At 42.2% G+C, this 21,068-nt stretch overlaps 1 protein-coding gene across 1 annotated transcript in view; it reads right to left on the bottom strand.

Annotated features, from left to right (window-relative positions):
• LOC122811442 (nuclear factor 7, brain-like) overlaps nucleotides 1-21,068 on the bottom strand; it is a 346,854-nt gene that overhangs the window by 11,160 nt on the left and 314,626 nt on the right. Inside the window, exon 6 of the mRNA XM_044083288.1 lies at nucleotides 15,360-15,475. Coding sequence (XP_043939223.1) covers nucleotides 15,360-15,475 — 116 coding nt within the window. The remainder of the gene's footprint in view (nucleotides 1-15,359; nucleotides 15,476-21,068) is intronic.

Genomic DNA, 21,068 nt, shown 5'->3' with positions numbered 1-21,068 from the left:
GCTTCTGCTTCAGGCACCGCACGGCAAGAAAGACTGAGGAAAATGGCGTCGGCTGATGCTTTTATACCCCAGACGCTCTGATGTCGGGGAAAGTGCGACATCAGCCGAGGCCAGACCCAGACTTTGGAATCCGGCCGACCGAAGGGCTGCCTGAGGCAGGACAACCCATATGTTATGACTGCAGATGCATCCTTGAAGGACATCACTGGCATGTAGAGAGTTTCTGGGGATAAAAATCATTAATGGGAATCAACAGAAACTGGACAGTTAATGTTTAGGAGAACATGCATACACAGCTCTAACACTCAACTATTCTTACAGTTGCTCATGGTGCTCACCGGAGATGAATGAATCCTTTGTTTGGAATATTTTTTTTCCTTCCACAAGACTCTTATCCAGCCATCAGCTTTTTATGTGCATATGACTGCTCTGTTTCTGAAATGGCCTTTTACTATTACTATTTGCTTGTATAAAATTAACTGCTAAAATCTGGACAAGCTTGGAGGGAAAAGTACAGTTTTGTACCTACCATAAATGTAGATGTCCGGATAGATATGCAACTGCAGTCATAACATATGGGTTGTCCTGCCTCAGGCAGCCCTCGGTCGGCCGAATTCCAAAGTCTGGGTCCGGCGTCGGCTGGTGTCGCCTCCTCTCCGACGTCACAATGGCTGGAGTATAAAGGCATTGGCCGACGCCATCTTCTTCAGTGTTTCTTGCCCCAGATGCCAGGTGCCCTCCTAGGAAGGCTAAATTTGGTAAATGGATAAAAATAATCCAAACATGCACAACAGTAATAAACAGATACACCATAGGAAATACCCCCAGCTAATGGGATAAGGGGTAGGGACCCAAAAAAGAAGGATACAGAGGGGTAGGAGGGTGGGAAAATCCGACTGCAGTTGCATATCTATCGGACATCTACATTTATGGTAGGTACAAAACTGTACTATGTCCTTCAAGAATGCAACTGCAGTCATAACATATGGGTTGAATACCATAGCCAAGCTGGGGGTGGATGGATCTATGATAAGGATGGGGGTGGATGGATCTATGATAAGGATGGTGTAGCTAAAATCCCCTGCAGGACTGCCGAAGCAAAGCCTGCTCGGGATCTGGAGTATAAAGGCAGGTTGTAGTGCTTGGTAAATGTATGCACGGAGCTCCATGTAGCAGCCTCTAGAATGTCCTTTGTTGCCACTCCTCTTAGGAAAGCTGTGGAATGTGGCCTAATATTGGCAGGCACACCTTTTCCATGGAATGAATAGCAGAATCTGATGCAATGTCCAATCCATTTTGAAATTGTTTGTTTGGAGATCGCTTTTCCTTGTATTCCAGCAGCATAGGCTACAAAGAGTTGGTCAGACTTTCTGGTGGCCTTAGTTCTGTCCAAGTAGTAACGCAGTTGTCTGTGTATGTCCAAAGTATGCAGTAGTTTTTCCCCCTTGTTTTGAGGATTGGGGAAGAATGTAGGCAGGTGAATAGCTTGATTTAGAGACACCTTGGAAATAACTTTTGGCATGAATGTAGGATTTGTTCTTAGAGAAACTCTGTCTTGATGAAAAATGATGAAGGGAGGCACTGCCATGAGTGCCTGAATCTCCGAAACTCTAATTGCAGATGTGACTGCCAATAAAAAGACAGTCTTCCATGAAAGAAATTGAATTTCTGAAGTTGCTGCTGGTTCAAATGGAGGAAGAGTTAATTTTTCCAACACATAATTGAGGTCCCATGCAGGTACTGGCTGTCTTCTGGGAGGTTTGATATTCTTTATCCTCTTAGAAACTGTCGTAGCAAAGGGTGTGAAAACACTGGTGGGTCACAGTTGTATCTTGCTGAGATTGCTGAGGCATGAATCTTTATTGAAGAGTATGAGAGTCCAGTATGAAATAGTTCTGCCAAGTATTCTAATATCTGAGGTATACTCGGTAATATTGTGTCCTGACCCCTGTCGGCATTCCAGATGCTGAATCTCTTCCACTTGGCCGAATAGGTTTTTCTGGTGGAAGGTCTGCGTGCTTCCAGCAAGATCTCTTGAACTGATTTGGAAAGAGAGCTAGGTGGAGAAATCATGGTAGCCTCCAGGCTGTCAGGTGTAATGTTTTCAGGTCTTGATGTAGAGTCCTGTAATTGTGTTGTGTAAAGAGCAGGGGCCATAGGGTCAGAGGCCATGGTTTGATCCGAGTTATGGTCAATAGCAATGGGTACCAGTGTTGCCTTGGCCAGTCCGGAGCTATCAAGATGCCTGTTGGTTGTTCTGCTTTGATCTTCAGTATCACCTTGGTCATCAGAGGCAGAGGAGGGAATGCATACATTTTCAGAGAATTCCAACTGAAGGAGAGGGCATCCATTTTCCAGGCTAGAGGATGGCGAGTCCTTGTGCAGGACTTTTCCAGGTGATGATTTAAGTGGGAAGCAAAGAGATCTACGTCTGGTCTTCCCCATGTCTTCGACAGTTGAGAAAAAAATGTGAGGGTGCAGCATCCATTCATGTGGATCCATAAAATTTCTGCTCAGCTGGTCCACCAGTACATTGTCCTTGCCTGGTACAAACTGGGATTGTAAATGTATCTTCAGGCTCAGAGATTTTTCCCAGAGAAGCATTGTTAGTCTGCAGAGGGGATAAGAATGGGTGCCCCCCTGCTTGTTTATGTACCACATGACAGTGGTGTTGTCTGTCCTTATTAGCAAATGCCCTTGCTGTAGTGATTTTTTGAAAGTTTTGATTGCATGCATCACTGCCAACATCTCCTTTTGATTTATGTGCAGATGCCTTTCCGTTGGCGTCCAAAAACCTTGAATGCATCTGCCCTCCATGTGCGCCCCCCATCCATGGTCTGAGGCGTCTGTTGTACTCGTCTGGCCTGCTTGAGGTCTGTTGAAAGACATGCCTTTGTTTTGCTGACTGGCTTGAGCCCACCATAGGAATTCCTTCTGCAGACATGGAATAAGTGGGATTATGTCCTCTAGGCTTTGGTTGTGTTGAGACCATAAGTTTTTTAAATACCATTGCAGCTTTCTCATATGAAGTCTTGCCAAAGGTATCAGAAGGATGCAAGATGCCATGAACCCCAGGGCCTGCAGGATTTTCCTTGCAGTCAGCTGGGAGAGTTTTGCTAGGTCTTTGAAGTAATCTGGTAAATGCTGCTGCTTTTCCTCTGTGAGGTAGGCCATTTGGTTTTCTGTGTCCAGTTTGGCTCCTAGGAAGATAATCTGTTGGGATGGCAGTAGTTTTGACTTTTGAATGTTGACTGTGTATCCCAAGGCCTGCAGTAGATGCATGACATAGTCCAAATTTTCTTTTAGGGTTTGTTTGTTGTATGCTTGTATGAGGCAGTCGTCCAGGTAGGGGTATATTTGAATCCCCTGCAGTCTGCAGTGTGCCACTACTGATGCCAGGCATTTCTTGAACACTCTGGGTGTAGTAGATAAGCCAAACGGCAATGCTGAGAATTGATAATGTTCTGTCCCTGCAAGAAATCTGAGGTATCTTCTGCAGCTTTGTCTGATTGGGACATGCAGGTATGCCTCCTTGAGGTCCAGAGTGACCAGCCAAGACCCCTTGCCCAGCATGGGAAGGAGTTGCTGCAACGTCAGCATTTTGAACTTTGGCACCATGAGAAAAGTGTTTAGAGTTGACAAGTCCAGTATGGGTCTCCATTTGTTTTCTTTTCTTGGAACAAGGAACAGCCTTGAATAAAATCCCTGGCCTTGCTCCTGAGGAGGAACCCTTTCTATTGCTTTTATACTTAACAGCTTTGAAACTTGAGTGAGCGCCTCTGCCCTTTGATGTTGTGGCAGGTTTGGCATGCCTTGTCTTATTGGTAATGTGTGGAAGTGGAATCTGTAACCTTTGTCTATCAAATCCAAAATCCAGTTGTCCTTGGTTAAGATATGCCAGTTTTGAGAGAATAAGGATAATTTTCCGCCCAAAGGTGCTTCTCTTTGAACCTTTGTAGGCGGTACGAAAGTCAAGTCATTGTGATTGTCCTTGTGGTGCAGCTGAACTGTCTGTTGATTTGGAGGTTGCCATTGCCGGCCCCTGTAAGATCCTCTGTATTGCCCTCTAACTCGGGCACGTCTGCTTTTTCCCCCTTTGAAACTTGTCTGAGCCGGGGAAGGACCAATTCTTTGAGGGCCAGTTTCTGCTGAATCTGGGTGGCTGAACCTGAAGGAAATCCTTGACTGTCTGTACTGACTTTGCTTTTTCCTCTATGGATTTCAGTATATCTTGTGCATTAGCACCAAACAGCTTCTGTTTTTCCAGAGGTGCATCAAGTAACTTTACTTTAACATGGTCAGGCAAAGACTGATCCTTTAACCAAGCATGTCTACGTATCACAGCCCCAGTTATAGCTGCCCTACATGAAGCTTCCAATGCATCATAACCACACTGAAGAAAATGGTTATTAACCTGCTGAGTGTTATGTATATGATCCTGCAATGCCTTTTTATCAATAGACTCAGGAGAGGCTAACTTTTTCTGTAAATCATCCAGGAGAAAATCTTGGTACTGAAACATGTGGAAAAGGCAGTTAAGTGACCTCATGGCTAGGGTAGTAGAGGTATATACTTTTTTACCCCATCTCTCCAGGGACCTTGCTTCTCTGTCTGCTGGCAGAGGGTTTTGGCAGAGGAGGTAGCCACTCCTTGGGGCCCTGTGAAATAGTTTCTAGATCCACAGAGTGGGCCTTAAAAGGTGCTTGTGAGTGTCAGGGACCCTATAATATCTGTCCGGCTTGACAGGAGCAGGAGGAAGAGAATCAGGGTTAGCACTGGAGTCAGAGAAAACATCATCCAAAACATCCATAACAGGTGGAATGGCCAAAGGTCTGTGCTGGGGAAGCTTGAGGAAGGTACGAAGCCTTTTCCTGGAGTCAGAGAATTCCTGGCCCTGCCATTGAAAATGTTCCCTCATGGAATGCAGGACTTCACCAAAAGAGAAATCCTTTGGAGGGGAGGCAGAGGGAATTGATTCCTCAGCATCAGAGTCCCCGTAGGCCTGAAAGGATTCTTCTTGGATATCAGAATGCTCAGAATCCCCAGAGGCTTCATCCGAAGAGAGGTCGTCCGCCTGCTCAGTTCTAGGCCTTTTCTCTGCAGGTGGCTGAGAACCCCTGTCCGGATGAGGCTGAGTCCCCCTGATAAGGGAAATAAGATCTGCAGCCAGAGACATGATCTGCTTATCAGATGAAGGGGCCTGGGTAGCAGGCTTAGGATGGGCCTTGGCCTGACTGGCGGCCTTAGCACGTGCAAAGGCCTTGATGGACATGGATACAGGGGGCCTAGCAGCCCCACGTGCAGGCGTAACCTTGTCCACCGAAATGGTGTCGGGTAGATCCAGAACTTCGGTTTCTGGAGGAAAATCAACAACCGGCACCGGAGAGATCTCTATCAGACCGAAGGTAGTGTTAACGCTGTGTAGTCGGCCTGGAGCGGTGGATTTACCACTTCCGAAGGGACCGGAGCACTAGCATAGGGTTTAGGAGTAGCATCGGCAGTGGACGCGGGCCGAGGGTGTCGGTCCCGGTCCTTGCGTTTTTTAGCAGATTGGGTTGTCAGTTAATCAGACGGCATGATATACGCAAAAGATTCACCGAAAAAGGTCTCGGCGAATTCTGCCCGGCGCCTGAGAGTGCGCTTATTAAAGCAAGCACAGGCAGCACAGACCGAGACGTCGTGGTCTGGGCCCAGGCAAGGAAGGCAGAGAGAATGGAAGTCCTTAAGAGGTATTTGTTTACCACAAGACAAACAATTATTAACTTTCTCAATTTGTTCAGACATCGGCTGAGGCAAGAATAAATGTTCCCCAACGGGGTACTTCGCTTTTAGATGACTTCGGTACTGAAAACTCAGGAGCTGACCGACCGGCACTTGCGAACTGCTTCTGCTTCGGGCACCGCGCGGCAAGAAAGACTGAAGAAGATGGTGTCGGACGATGCCTTTATACTCCAGCCGTTGTGACGTCGGAGAGGAGGAGACACCAGCCGACGCCGGACCCAGACTTTGGAATTCGGCTGACCGAGGGCTGCCTGAGGCAGGACAACCCATATGTTATGACTGCAGTTGCATTCTTGAAGGACATAGTTTTGGTTATACAACGGAGGCTGACCAATAATTTAAGCAGTTAGGGCACAGGATTAAGGCTATGAGCTGAATTTTGCAATCCAGGGTATTGATTTTTCAGCCTCCCTTTGTCTACTGTGCGACTCTGCGCAAGTCACCTAACCAGCAAATGCTCCACGGCTGAGGCTGAAAACAGGTCTACATGATTCTACTCCTGTTAAATACAAAATAAATGGATCATACAGGAGACTCAGCCCCTTACAGCTACAATCCCCATGGGTGCTGCCTGCTTTTGGGTTACTACTTACACGTCATGTGCAGACTCAGTCTATGCACTGGCTCTCAGTGCTGCACCTTCCCCTTGAGGTACAGTTTCTGGTGAACTCCCTCTGGCTCCTTTCTACTCAGGTCAGCACCTCCCTTTCCATATCAGATTTACCAGTCTATGGCTCCTAGTTATAACAGTTAGCCTATGTATTTTCAGCTCATGTTCTTGCATCCTACAGTATAGCTGTTGGCCTCTTCCAGTTTCCCCAATTTCAGTAGGTGCAGGCTTCATGCTAGGCACACCTACAAACCCTCCCTGGTCCCTAGTATGTTGGCTTATGTTTTAAAAGCGAAGGCGCCATGAACCCCCCCCCCCCCCCAACTCTCTCTCTCTCTGGTCAAGCATTACAGTTTTCTTTTAGCACAATCTCAGTTAATCAAATCGTTGTATATGATCTAAATAGTCTCATACACAACCCTATATGCTTACAATTTTAGTACATGGTATAAATACTCCATTATTTACAATGTCATATTAACTACGTCTACTTTTTAACCACTTTCAATACATTAACATTCTTTCCTCTTCACTTCCCACTATTAAACTTACCAACAGGACCATAACTGTGCGTCTCATTGTTCCTTCATAACAATTACATTTGAATCGTACTGTACAATTATTGACATATGGTGTAAATATTGTTGGACTGCTTATCTTTTCCGAAATATGAAACTTCTTCCACTTTACGAAACCAAAATGAGACGTAACTTCTGCTTTATCAAACCCAGCTCCACATTATGTTATTGCTTTTATACTTCACATTTCCAATTAGTGTGTGCCTTCTGGCCAGGATTGCACTTGAAAAAGGATCTTTTGACCAACGCAATTCACTATTAAACACAAGTTACATACTTACCAGAACATTCGCTTTAGCTAGTATCTGTTCAGACATTAGAAATAATGAACTGGCAACCTCTGGCAACTTTACCTCCATGGCACCAACAAACTCTTGCTTGCTGGAGCTCTTAATGTATCACATAATGCCTTGCTCCCTTCAGAGTCTCCAGACTGAGTGAATACAGACACAGTTATGGCCATCTAGGAGATCAGGATTAAAATCCCTGAGCAGAAATTACAGCATGAGAATCAATAACAAAGCTCCTGGTGTTCTTCAAGGTTCCTCAGGATAAGATAACTTGGAAGGAGTTAGGTGGGCAGGTTGCTCTAGTGCCCAGCCAGATATTAGCTAAAAGTACACAATTTATATACACTGGTCCTGTCTGGAAACTGGAACTGATGAAGAGAATCTCTAGATAAGATGTCCAAACTGTAGTGCCTGAATGTATGTAAGGTAGACCACTTAGCAGCAGCATTTTCTTTCAAGGGTTAATTTCTAAGGAAAGCCTTGGATGCAGCTTGAGCTCTGGCAGACTTTGCCTTCTTTTTACAAGGCATGGACTTGCTGCTTGATGAATAAAAGTAATAATACTAAATGTCTATTCAGACACTGCCGTCTTAGTTACTTTGTGAACTTTTATTAAAGTTAGAAATGGAGATGAACAGCTGCTAACAATTTATGAAATCCTTTGCTTTGCGAAGGAAAATCTGAATTGTATCTGCACATCTAAAGACTACAGCTCAAATTCATCTGTTGACATCAATCAAATTAATGCAATGGTTCAAAATTGACTGTTGTGGCAACTTTGGGCATAAAGGATGGGTTAGTCCTCAGTAACAAAAAATTAGGTAAGGCCTGCAATTCTAAAACTTGGCAGAAGTCAAGGCTACCAGGAGGAATTTTTTCCATGACACAAATTCAGTGCCAGCAGAGTCAGTGAATTCAAAGGGAGAAAGAGTAAACTTTTTCAGAACAAAATTCAGATCCCATGGGGAAACAGACCGAGTTAAAGGAGGCATGGAATAGTACTTCCATTAACAAATGCTTTACAGAGTGTATATGAGAAGCAGCATGAGGAAGGAAAGCCTTGATGATAAAAGGGTAGAGCAGCCAAATGAACCTTAACAGAGGAGAAACTAACCACTGCTTCGTATGCACCTGCCAAAAAGGTCATGGGCTGAAAAAGGATCTATATGATTTTGAGCAACCTAGACAGAATTCCTTTCACTTTCTTTATGTTTCTGTAGACAACTCCCAATGAACAGCACTGTGGGAAACTCAGGATCTCCCCGCATACCCATTTACGACACTGATCATTTTTCACTCAAAATACCAAGAATGCACAGTAGCAACAAGTTCTTTAAATGCAGTTTTAGTTGCAGCAAAATTAAGTAGCTAAAGGTATGCTGTTCACCTTTTCAGGAAGCTGGCAGTCTGAAACAGCTTACTGTAAAATGAGAAATGAAAAGTCATCTCACAGAAACAAATGTCTAAAGTAACAAAGGTGGCATATGTTAGCTCTACACTATGGCCACATTTTGCTCAACATAAAGGCATCAAACATCTCAGCTTCAAACATAACCGAACAAGTGACGCATCAAAAAACTGCAGCCAGTATGCCTCTTAGATCACTGGCAATCCAACTAAGACTCAATGTAACTTAAGTACCCAATTTATTTATACTGGTCCTGTCTGGAAACTGGAACTGATGAACAGAATCCCCAGATAAGATGTCCAAACTACAGTGTTTGACAAAAGGTATGTAAGCTCCATTTTCTTTCAAGGGTTAATTTCCAAGGAAAACCTTGGATGCAGCTTGAGTCCTGGCAAACTGTGCTTTCATTTTAGAAGGCAGGGACTTATTGCTCAATGATATTCTCTTCTATTAATAACGGTCATGAAGAACACTAGAAAATTACTGAAAAAGAGCAGTTTGTGCACCTTCACTGGAGAAATGGGATGAGGCATCCATCTGAAAAAGGGTATAAAATTCCAATTCCAACACACTTCAGCATGGAGTGAACCATTCCAAAAAAATTATAAAGAAAATATCCTAAAGTAATCGCCTTTAGGATATGAACGATTAGAAAATGGACACAAGTACTCACTAACAGCTAACTCTGCATAACATGTGACGGGACTTTTTTAAGAAGTAAACACTGGTGCATCAGATTTGTGATGCTGGTAAAGCAGCAAAATTTGAAGAGTCAAGTTAAGAAAATGTCTGCTGGAGAAATGGCTGGTGACACAAAGACTACTATATGCTAGAATGTTAAGCTGCCTGGTGCTGTACTTGGAAAATATACCAGAGTGTTAAAATATACCAGAGTGTTAAAACACTAACATTACATGCAATAAATAAAAAAAGTTACAATGCAACTGAAGGGTGCAGCAATGGTTACAGCCTTTGCTCCCACATATGCAGGCCTACTCATGGGTTGCTGCGAATTAAGGTACATTTACGATGCACAGTCAAACTCTAAATTGAGGAATGTTAAATGTGGTAGTTACCTGGGTGATTCCTGGTTGGTTTGACAAGGCCCTCAATCTGATTTATAAGCCTCAGAGACTACTTAAATAGCAATGAGCATAATATAGTTTTTTTCTATGCCAACAGACTCATTTAACTCTAATTTTCTGGATGTGGAAATTACCAAACTGATGGATGGGACTATCGACCAACACAGGAAATCATTTTGCAAAGGTACTTTTCTTCCTCATGACTTGTCATCTGCCTCTGAGCAAATTTGTGAAAAGATTTCAAAAAGCTTACTTCATTACTTTGCACAAATGCGATACCAGAAATAATGTTTTGATGCAAGTGAAATCAGAAGTTGATAAAGTTATAATTTTTTTCCATCACAGATACCACCTATTTCCATTGTGACAACATACATAAGTAATACCACTTAGATATAGCAGAGAACTAACAAACATGGCTAACACTATTAAGCAATCCTGTTGGTCTTTTAATCTTAAATCACAATGTAGATTTGGCTTTCAACATAGCATAAATTTGTCAGAACAAAAAGATAGTGCCTCAAGAGTTCACAGGACAAGATTCACGGCTACATGCATTTGTCACAGGTGCAGTTTCTGTAGTTACACACTTTCCAGCACCAAATTCTTAATACATCATTTGGTACTTGTTTTGTGACATTACTTGGGACACAATGGGTGATGTACTTAATAGTGTGTAGATGCATCGGTTTCTATGTGAAACAAAAAAAAGAACTTTCAAGGCACGTATGAGTGCATATTTCAGTGACATCAGATAAAAAAAAAATACACACTGTACACTTTACACACTACTCAAATTCTAGGAAATATTTACCCTTTACTGGTACTGACTTTCACATCTCTGATTTGCAGGGCCGGTGTTAGCATTTTGGGGGCCCCCAGCAAATCTCAGGTTTGGGGCCCCCTAGGCACTTCAAACTATCACCCTGTCACTGCCACCCCTCAGAAGCAGTCTTTTAGTTCATGCTGCATCTGTGCAGTAACTGAGACCTGGTTCAAGGCTCCAGAGAGCACCCCCTGCAACACCAGGCTACAACTCTTACCACACTTTTCGGCCACCAAACCCGGACAGAAGCACTAAAGGCAGAGTGTCTATATTCACCAAGGATATTCACACCTCCAAGCTCGTTGTCCAATGCAATGCATCGGAAATTCTACAGGTGCAACTAACACTAGGTAAGACTGCAATCCAAATTGTAGCTTGCTACAGATCCCCCACCATGCCCCAAGATTTTCACTACAACTTTCTAAACATACTGGAAAATATTAAGATACAACCAAACACCGTAATAATGGGTGATTTCACATACCCTGCCATTAATTGGAAAACTACTTGGGTACCAACACCTTTGCCCAATGGTTCCTGGAATTCATAAATTCCAATGCCCTGGATCAACTAATCCATAATCCCACCAGGGACTCAAATATCCTAGACCTGTTCATTACCAACATGGCAGATTGATGCTCCACACCAGTGCTCCCCACCTCATTGGTCAGGTCTGACCATAAGCTAATCACACTTGATGTCCACATCCTACCCCCCAAGTAGGGAAACCTCCATAAAAAAACTTCTCCAAAGCCAACTTCATGCTACTCAGGTCAAAAGTGACAAACTTCATGACACCCATGCAGACAGGAACTGAAAGCTTGACTGCTGAATCTTACACTAAGGCACTGTACAAGCACAACCACTCATGCATGAATCATGCCATTCCAAATAGAACCAAGACGGTCTCCTCCAAAAAAGGAACCCAACCCTGCCATAAACAAACTGTACAACAGACAGAAGAAACTGTTGCAGAAAAGAAGAAAATCCCAGGATGCAAAAAAACTCCCGTACCAGTCTCAGTAAGAAGCTGAGATCCCCTCAAAATCCTCCAAAGCTAGTTACGAAAATAAAACTGCCAAAGATTCCAAGGACAACCACAAGGCATTCTATAGTTATGTCAAGAATCTAAATGGCAATGCTCAGTTTTGCTCTGAGCTACAACAGAATGGCATTAAATATACTGATTCCAAGGATATTGCCAATATCCTGGCAGACTGATTCAATGCCAACTTCACCCCCCTCTTACCCCCTAAAAGGCCCATCTCAATACCAAATGATTGCCAAATTCTGATAATCACGGCCACACAGGTAAAAAACCCGCACTCTCCAAAGCTAAGAATACAGCATCCATGGGACCAGACGACATCCTGGGCTGTGTATTACATGAACTACAAAATGTAACTGGCACCTCACCTAAGTGTCACGTTTTATCAATGCCTCACCTCAGGCTTTGTGCTCAATGAGTGGCACACAGCTACAGTTATCCCACTCCACAAGGGGGATCCACCATGTATCCCGGGAACAATCATCCCATCAGTCTGACAAGCCTGATCTGCAAAGCCATGGAACTTATAAACAAAGACATTGGCAACCTTCAAACACTGGACCCCACCCAGCTTGGTTTCGTAAAAGGCCGATCTTGTCTCCTCAACCTGAATGACTTCTTCGAAATCAGTCTCCAGAGCCGTGGACGAGGGTAAGGCGGTCCACACAGCCTATCTGGACCTTGCCAAGGCCATCAACATCATCCCCCAGTCTGGAATCATAGATCAACTTACTAAGTTGGGCATTAATCCCTACGTCACTCGATGGGTTGCCAACTGGCTTACTGACAGAACCCACACTGTAAAAGTAGCAGACTCTCCAGCTCCAGACAAGTGACAAGCGGAATACCTCAGGGTTCAGTCCTGGGACCGCTCTTGTTTGGCATCTATTTCTCTGAAGTACAGGCCAAACACTAAGGGACTCTGGCTAACAAAGTTTGCTGATGACTGCAAACTGGGAGTCATTATTGAATCCGCAAATTATTTGGATATTCTACAAAAGGCCCTTACAGAAACAGATGCTTGGTGCCAGAGCCATGGGCTCAAGCTCAATGCTAAGAAATGTATAGCTATCCCCTTTGGGAAAAAACATGTACCCATGAATTACCACAAGTGGCAGTACACTAAACACTGAAAGTGTGATAAGGGACTTAGGGACACAGGTGGACAGTGGTCTCACCTTCGATAACCACATAGCCACAACAGTCAGGAAATCCTTATATGTGGCACACTTCATCACTAAGGGCTTTTCATCCAGAAAAAAGGAGGTCATTGTCCCGCTGTACTCATCCTTCATTAGTCCCACTATTGGAGTAGAGATCCCCATTTGGTATGTACCTCACAAGACATCTGCAACAACTGGAAAGCCCACAGAAATACCTCACTAAAAGAATCACAGGCCTAAAGCAGATGCCCTGTGCTGACTGTCTAAAAAACTCCAGCTATACTCTGTCGCATATCACTTACTCAGAGGCAATCTCTGCTTAACATGCACAAGGCCATGTCAAGCCCAGTGCTGCTGGACATGCTACACTTAAAGAAATCCCAATCCCTCAGAGCCACATGCTCCAAGGATCTAAACCTGGTCATCACAATGAACAAAACATGCTGGGGGGGATATGCTCCTGAACCATAGACTGCCCATACATGTCAAGCTGCACACCTCTTTGGCCCTCTTCAAAAGTACAATATCCAAACAGAAGAGGCTCACCACGACCACGTAATAAAATAAAACAATTTAATACTGCAGTAAAATCACGTTTCAACAACGCTTCTTCAGACTTTAACAAACTGTGGTGAGCCTCCTCTGTTTGGATATTGCATTTTCTTGGTTCTTTTTATCCAGTACTGCTTTGTTTGATTTGCCTCTTCAAAAGTAACCTTGACGACTGGATGGGAGATAGGAAATTCACCCTGGGGATCACGTCAATCGCCCTGCTAAACAGGGGACCAGGGAAGTAAGTATTCTGTGAAGAAATAGCCAGGCAATTGTTATGGCTAGGCTTGTATAGGCCCTAGGGACGATAGCCTAGTGCCAACCTATGAACAAAGATCTCCCCTAAGAAACAAAATATATTCATGTTTCAACATACATACCACGAAATACATAATTTATATTTATGGGTTTGTTATATCTCTCCACCTCCAAGTTCAATAAATATGTGCAAAGCTAAATATAATGGAGGTCACAGACCCAAAATATGGCGCTTCTGAATTTAAGCTTTGCATTAGCATTTATTTACTGAGCGATAAGAAGTCCAAGACTGAAATGTATATCTTTTAGTGACTTCTACCCTCAATAATTTGCCGCAAAACCACAAATGCTTGTGACGAACAGACCAAATATACAAGCAAATATATGGGCATTCTGCCAAAATCTGGAAAGTTGAAAGGTGTAGTATTTGTTTCGTTTGTGTAGGACTTACAACACTGACTCCGCTTTTGACAAGTTTCAAATATTAGTCCAAGGGAAAGCAATCTTTTTGGGTCTTTTAACTTTGCCTTGTCCCCTCTCCACACAAAATAAACTTGGCTGCCCGTACCGTACACTGTTTACTCTCCAACTTGCTCTACACGCAACGTCTCTTGTGTCCTTGGTTTTGACTCATATTTTCGCTCCGACCTTCTTAAACTCCCTGACACTTTCAGAAAAAAAGGGGGTGGACTGTAATCAAATAAAATCATTCACTACAGTTAAGAGTTATTTTATTTCAAAAATGCGTATTAATGCATGCACTCTAATTCTGTCAACATTCTAAGTCAATGATGCTAACATTTAAAAACTATCTCTGACGGGCTCCTGACGCTATCTACACATGCTAAACAAAACATCTCACATCCAGTTGGTACAGCAGACTGCTAAATACTGCTTTCCTACCTTAAACCTTTTATTTACCAGTTCAACCTCCTTATTCAGTGACAGGTTGGACATTATTACATGTCAAAAAAAAAAGTTATTTTCCGCTGCTGCAGCCAATCAGGTCCTGTGGTTACAGGCACGAAAAAAAAAAAAAAAAAAAAGAGGAAAACAGTTTGCAGTCACGCGGTGATGTTACTGAGCCGTGTGGATGCCCAAAAGGTGCTTTGCTGAGCAAAGAGCGGAGGGGACAGAGAAACTCGCAGCTGCTGCATGGGGGTCCTCGTTCGCTGGGATGTAATCGGGGGCTCCCCGCGGCTGGCTATGCTGATTTGTAGTTGTCTGTGCTACCAAACAAAGACTGCTGGATTAATTCAAACTATTTATATCCACCAGGTTTAAATAAGCAGTTATGCCTTTTGATAATTCATAAGCTATTTGTGCTACATTATTTACTTAAAATACTTTTTGTGTGATTTATTTGATTTTGTTATAAAAACAGGATATATGTAACAGTTTTCATACAGGCTGAAGCTGTAAAATGGAAGTGAAACTGGTTTGTGGAAATCATTTCTGAGCAGTATTTGGAAGTTTGGTCATTGATTATCATTCACTGGATCTAGTGCTGAGGTTTGTTGTTTTTATTCCTAACAGCGCCCTTCCTGTGGTTCACTGGCTGTGACACACACACACACACACACACACACACACACACACACACACACACACACACACACACACACACAATTACAGATGAATATCAAGGATGAATCGAAATGTAGAACAGGCTGATGGTGTGCAATGGATAAATTGCTACATGAAATAGAATAAATTAAATACAAACAACAACGAATTACAACGGAGGTAACAGTTCTTACTTAATTCGAGAATATTAAGCATCTTCCTCCAGATCCAGTACTGCAGTGGCCCAGCATACTGGTCATCACTTAATGCCACAGGAGAGAGGTCCACATCTTTACTTGGGATATTGGTCCTATGCACAAATATAAAATAGGATATCTTGTTATATAATACAATATAAAAACAAAATAATTTTGACAAGGCTAAGGCAGATAACCAATAATACATATTACAGTCTAATTTAAAATGCCAATTACTGCATTGCTTCAAAGCCCATGTTTTTTTTTAAATAAGGAACAAACATGTCTGCATATCTGATCAATACGTATAGCTGTATAAAACTTGCCATAACAGTCAATGTCCAATTGATCACTGTTACAGTATTAACTGATGGGATATCCTGCCAAGACAGCTGAAGTCCGTCCAGCATACCAAAGCCTGGGCGACTTCCTCTCTGGCTGTACTCCTCAAATACGACTTCATCCCAAAGAAGGCAAGAGGTACATACTGGATGTATGGGTGTGAATTACCTCAGACTAAAATGAAGAAAGAAAAATTGGGGAAAGGAGTATGGGATATACTACTGCAACAGTGATCAGTCAGACATCTACTGTTATGCTAAGTTCTTACACAACTGTATTAGGCCCTTCCCTGGATTACTGCTGCAGTACTACCAACAGATGGGAGATTAACAATGTTGTCTGTGAAGACAGGGTAGACTACAAAATGAGCTGAGGTATAGTCTTTAAGACCACAAAGGACAGACCTACCAAACCCTTCTCTAGTCCTAAAGAATACATCAATTTTGTAATGTTTAGTGAACATGTGGCCTGAAGAGCAAGATGGTTCTTCAAACATAGACCTAGTGTCCATACCCTTGAAGAAAACCCCAGAAGCAGCAGCAGCTCTTATAAAATGCTTGTAGTTGTTTACCATAAAAAGAACTAAAGGAAATACCCTAAGAAATCCAATAAAAAATCTGTCTGCTTGGAAACGGGAGCATTCATGTCCCTGAACTAGAATTATACAAAAAGCTGGTTGGATCTAGTTTTGGTTTTAACTAAATAAAGGCTGAGATTTTTATGTACATCCAAGGAGTGCAAGATTATCTCCCCCTTATTTTGTGGAAAAGAGTAGGCGAGTTGATGGTCAGATTCAAATGGATCTCACCGACAACCTTTTTTAGGAATAAAGAAAGGGTTAGTTCTAAGATCCAAGTTAGATATCAAGCAAGTGTAACAATCTTTATGGAAAATGAGAAAGGGTGGAACGGCCATCTTAGACACCCTTTTAGCAGAAGTCAAAGCTACCAGCAACAGTTTTCCAAGTACATAACTTTCGTAACAAAGATGCAACAGACTCAAAAGAATCAAGGACAGCTTTTCCAGAACAAAGTCCAGATGCCCTAGAAGGGGGAATGGCTCTGATTGGCAGTACACCTTTCAGTAACTGACCTCAAGATGAGAAGTGGTGGATCCACAGCAGACAAGAAGAGATGGCTGACCAATTTGCTATGAGGGAAGAAAATGTCAGTCTAGCTTTGAGCAATTCCAAAAAGAAAGAATATTAAAAATACAAAGTTAAGGGTTCAGATTCCTTTTATGGTGCCATAAGAAAAATAATTTCCATTAAGAAACATAATATTTCCTTGTATTTGGTATTCTAGCCTCCTGTAGAACCTTAAGCACATCCTGAGTAAAGTGGTGCCTAAACAATTAAAATTCTATCACTCCAAGGGTAAGATTCAAGCTCTGTAGTTCAGGGTAAATTAGAAAGCCTTTATTCTGTGTATGAACAAGCCAATCCTTTGAGGTAACTTATGAAGACTGCCCTGGCTAAGTGAAACACAAGGGGGGAACCAGTGAGTCTGGGCAAAAGGAAGTTGCCAACAAGATTCTTGTCTTGTCCTCCTTGACTTTGAGGAGGATTTTGGAAATCAAAAGGAACTTCTCTTTCCAAGAAAAAGACATGGCATCCATTTTGCAAACTTGAAGGCAAGACATTCTGCAGCAGAATAACTTGAGCTGTCAGGAGGATCCAGTGGCAAAAAGATCTATCTGGGGAATACCCCACTGATGGTCAATATCCAGAAAGACCTCTAAGTTCAACAACCACTCATGAGGATCTACCTGATCTGCTCAAAACATCTGCCACAGTGCTCTCTTCTGATGGGATAAGCGCAGCTTGAAGGAAAATGTGCTAAATTGCTATGCCCCAAGCAATCGAGGCTAGTCTGCAGAGGTGGGTAAGACTTGGTGCCCCCATGTTCACTTATGTACGACATCACTATGATGTTGTCTGTGCAAATCCAAACAGGAAATGTAATCCACAGATAACACAAGGACTGAAGAGCTAAGATAAGTGTTTTCCTTTTCTTAATTTTTTGTGGACCTGTCTCTCTTTGGGTGATCAAACCTCTGGACTTTGATGGTCTCTGGAGCAAGCACTCCATGCTAGATCTCAAGCATCCATGAACAGTCCCTGGCAAGGGGAGCAAACCAGAAAGGGTATTCCTGGGTTAAGTAAAATCTGGCTGATCCACCAGAGAAATTCCATTTTGATGAGGGCAACAGAAGAATTAGGAAGGTTAATGGATAGCACAGTAGAGACTACCCTGACTTGTGATACCAATGTGTTTTCCTCATGTGGATTCTGGTATACTTATTGCTGCTATGTACCCCAAGGCTCTCAATCTGTCTTGCTATGTCACATTTGATAGAAGAGGGTTTGGAAAATAGCCTGAGAGGAATAGAAGAGAACTTAGTCTGCAGGAAAAAGAGCTATCATTGAAAAAGTATTGAGTCTGCATACTATGAAAATCAGATCCCGGGACGGAATTAAGTAAGAATCTGAGGTTCAGAGTGAACCGCAGATTGCTCAGAAGATTCAAAGCAAAATAGTCCAATCTTTTGGGAAGGAGCCTGAGTCAGTAGATTGCCCAGATAAGGAAAGATTTGAATTCCTTCATGTCTGCAAAAGGTAAATGACAGGTATAAGGTAACTTGCAAATACCCTTGGGGCAGATGAAAGGCCACAGGTGTAAAACAGAAAACAAAGTGATCCAAGGAGACACACAGCCTTAATAAATTGCTGGCTTAAGGAATAGTGTTGCTCGACCAAGTTTAGTAAAACGTTTGCACGACACTTCAGTCAATACAATTTGTGATGGTTCTGTTATTTTAAGGACTAGTAGTCATACTTTGGCTTTCTCCATACCCATCTGTAATGAGATGGGGTTGATCAAGCATATTTTAGTGGATAATTGGAAAGTTTTGCTAGGAAATTTAGATCTTGCTAGAGCTATTGGTGACAAACCTCTTTTTACTTTTAAGAATGTTAACAACATCAAACTGTTTTTGGAACAATGAAATCACCAACGGCAGCAGGATGTTGTATCTGGGTTCGGCACCTTTTCGTGTGGGCACTGCAAGCAGTGCAGGTTTATTGTCGATTCCACTTCTGTAGAGTTCAAGTACTGCAATAAGATTGTTGAAGCCAATGGTAGATTAGATTGTGACACCAAAAATGTTGTTTATGTAGCCTTCTGTTCTTCCTGTGATGTATTCTATACAGGAAAAACAATCAGATCATTAAATAAAAGGCTATATGAACATGTTTTGGCCATTAAAAAGAATGATCATTCAAATGCCTTGGCCAGGCATGCTAATATTTGTGAGAATTAAAAAGTTTTTTTTTCTGTGCTTAAATCTGTCAAATCTGGCCCTTTAAGTGGAAATTACAAAATACTGCTGGAATGCCGTGAAAGTTCATGGCAGATACATTTAGCTGCAGACTGTTTCCCATGTTTAAATGGCTATCAATATTAAATGTTTCCTTCAGGCTCAAAGGCTGTAACAGTTTATATTAGTTTTTAATTTAGTGCCACGAGTGAATGGTGTTAATGATTTTAATTTTTTGTTATATTGTTGCTTTTTTTACTTATATTTTATGTGACAATTGGATATTTCAAGTCACATGATTACTAGTTTGTATGTTTTTCTGAAGTTCTAAGTTTTATTAAAAAGAGAACGAAAGTGCTAAAGTTAGTGTCCGGTCCGCTTCGCTGTTTGGCTGCCTTTCTCAGATATCACTGTGGTGTTGTCTGTACAAATCCGAAAAGGAAATGAAATCCAGAGTTAACACATGGACTGATAGAGCTAGGACAATTGTCTTCATTTCCTTTATGTTTATGTGGTCCTCTCTCTCTTTGGGTGATCAAACCTTTGGACTCTGATGCTCTTTGGAGCAAGCTCCCCAAGCTAGATCTGAAGCATCCGTGAAAAGTTCCTGACAAGGGGAGAAAAAGGCATTCTTGGGTTGAGTGAAATCTGGCTGGTCCACCAACGAAATTCCCTCTTGATGAGGGCAAGAGAAGAATTTGGAAGGTTAATGGACGGCAAAACAAAGGCTAACTTGACTTGAGATACCAATGTATTTTCCTCATGTGGATTTTGGCATAATTATTGCTGCTATGAAATCTAAGCCTCAAAAAAATCTGTCTTCCTGACATCACAGAGGGTTTGGAAAATAGCCTGAGAGGAACAGAAGCCAACTTTGCCTGCAGGAAGAAGAGCCATCACTGATAAAAGAATTGAGTCTGCATACTATGAAAATCAGATCGGAAGAAGAGCCATCACTGATAATAGCATAGAGTCTGCATACTATGAAAATCAGATCCTGGGATTAAGTAAGAATCTGAGGTTCAGAGTGAACCGCAGATTACTCAGAAGATTCATAATAAAATAGTCAAACATTTTGGGAAGGAGCCAGAGTCAGTAGATTGCCCAGATAAGGAAAGATTTGAATTCCTCGATGTCTGCAAAAGGTAAAGGACAGGTGTAAGATACTTTGCAAATACCTCTGGGGCAGATGGAAGACCAGAGGAGTAACAGAAAACAAAGTGATCTGTGGAGACACAGAATTTAACTTCATGCATACTGGAGGAATATGGATATGAAGGTAAGCATCCTTTAAATCCAACTTCGCTATAAAGGACTGAGGGTGAAATAAGGAGCAGAGTGTCGTCATACTGAAACTTAAAAGTTTGAAGATATTGAGAAAAGAAAGATCTTAACTAGATCTTAAATTCAAACTGGTACCTTTATGGAAACTAGAAACATTCTTAAATGAAATATTCTTTTTTTCTAGAGGAAGGGATCTGAGGTCAGTCAGGGTTGGCAGGGGATTATGGGTAAGGGGAGGAGCTAGGAGCTCAGATCTAAGCTTTGTAAAGTTGCCGGCTCGGATCCGTATCCCACAGGTTGCAGACCAAATTAAGTTAACTACTTCAGATCTAATGTTCCCTTGTGTGAAGAGGTCTCAAAAAAGAGGGAAAATAAGGTGAACCTGGCTTGGAAGAGATTGGGAAAACCCTGAGAGAAGCAGCGATCCAAGAATTCTGTAACCATTTTGGATGACAGAAGGAACCTATCTGATGTTACGAATTGCCAAATTGGGAAGGAAAGATTTTTTGAGACACAGGAACCTTGGATTGGCTAAGGTGGAGGGGGAGACAAAAGATGATAGTCAAAAGGAGACTGGTTTGTCATTAAAGGAGGCTTTAAAACCTTTGGAATCCTGCTGACACTTTCCCTAAAAGTTGTGCTACTGTTTATTTTTTCCACTGCAGACAATGGGACCAATTTTAACAGTGTAGTTTTTCTAGAACTTACGAACAGGAGAAAGGAAGCTTTGCTTAAAACCTTGCATGACCTCACCTTCCTCCT

This window comes from Protopterus annectens, chromosome 9.part0 (genome assembly GCF_019279795.1).
Source record: "Protopterus annectens isolate FY-2018-M chromosome 9.part0, PAN1.0, whole genome shotgun sequence".
NCBI lineage: Eukaryota > Metazoa > Chordata > Ceratodontiformes > Protopteridae > Protopterus > Protopterus annectens.
Note: the sequence above shows the minus strand (reverse complement) of the source record. Positions and strands in the feature narration are given on the sequence as shown.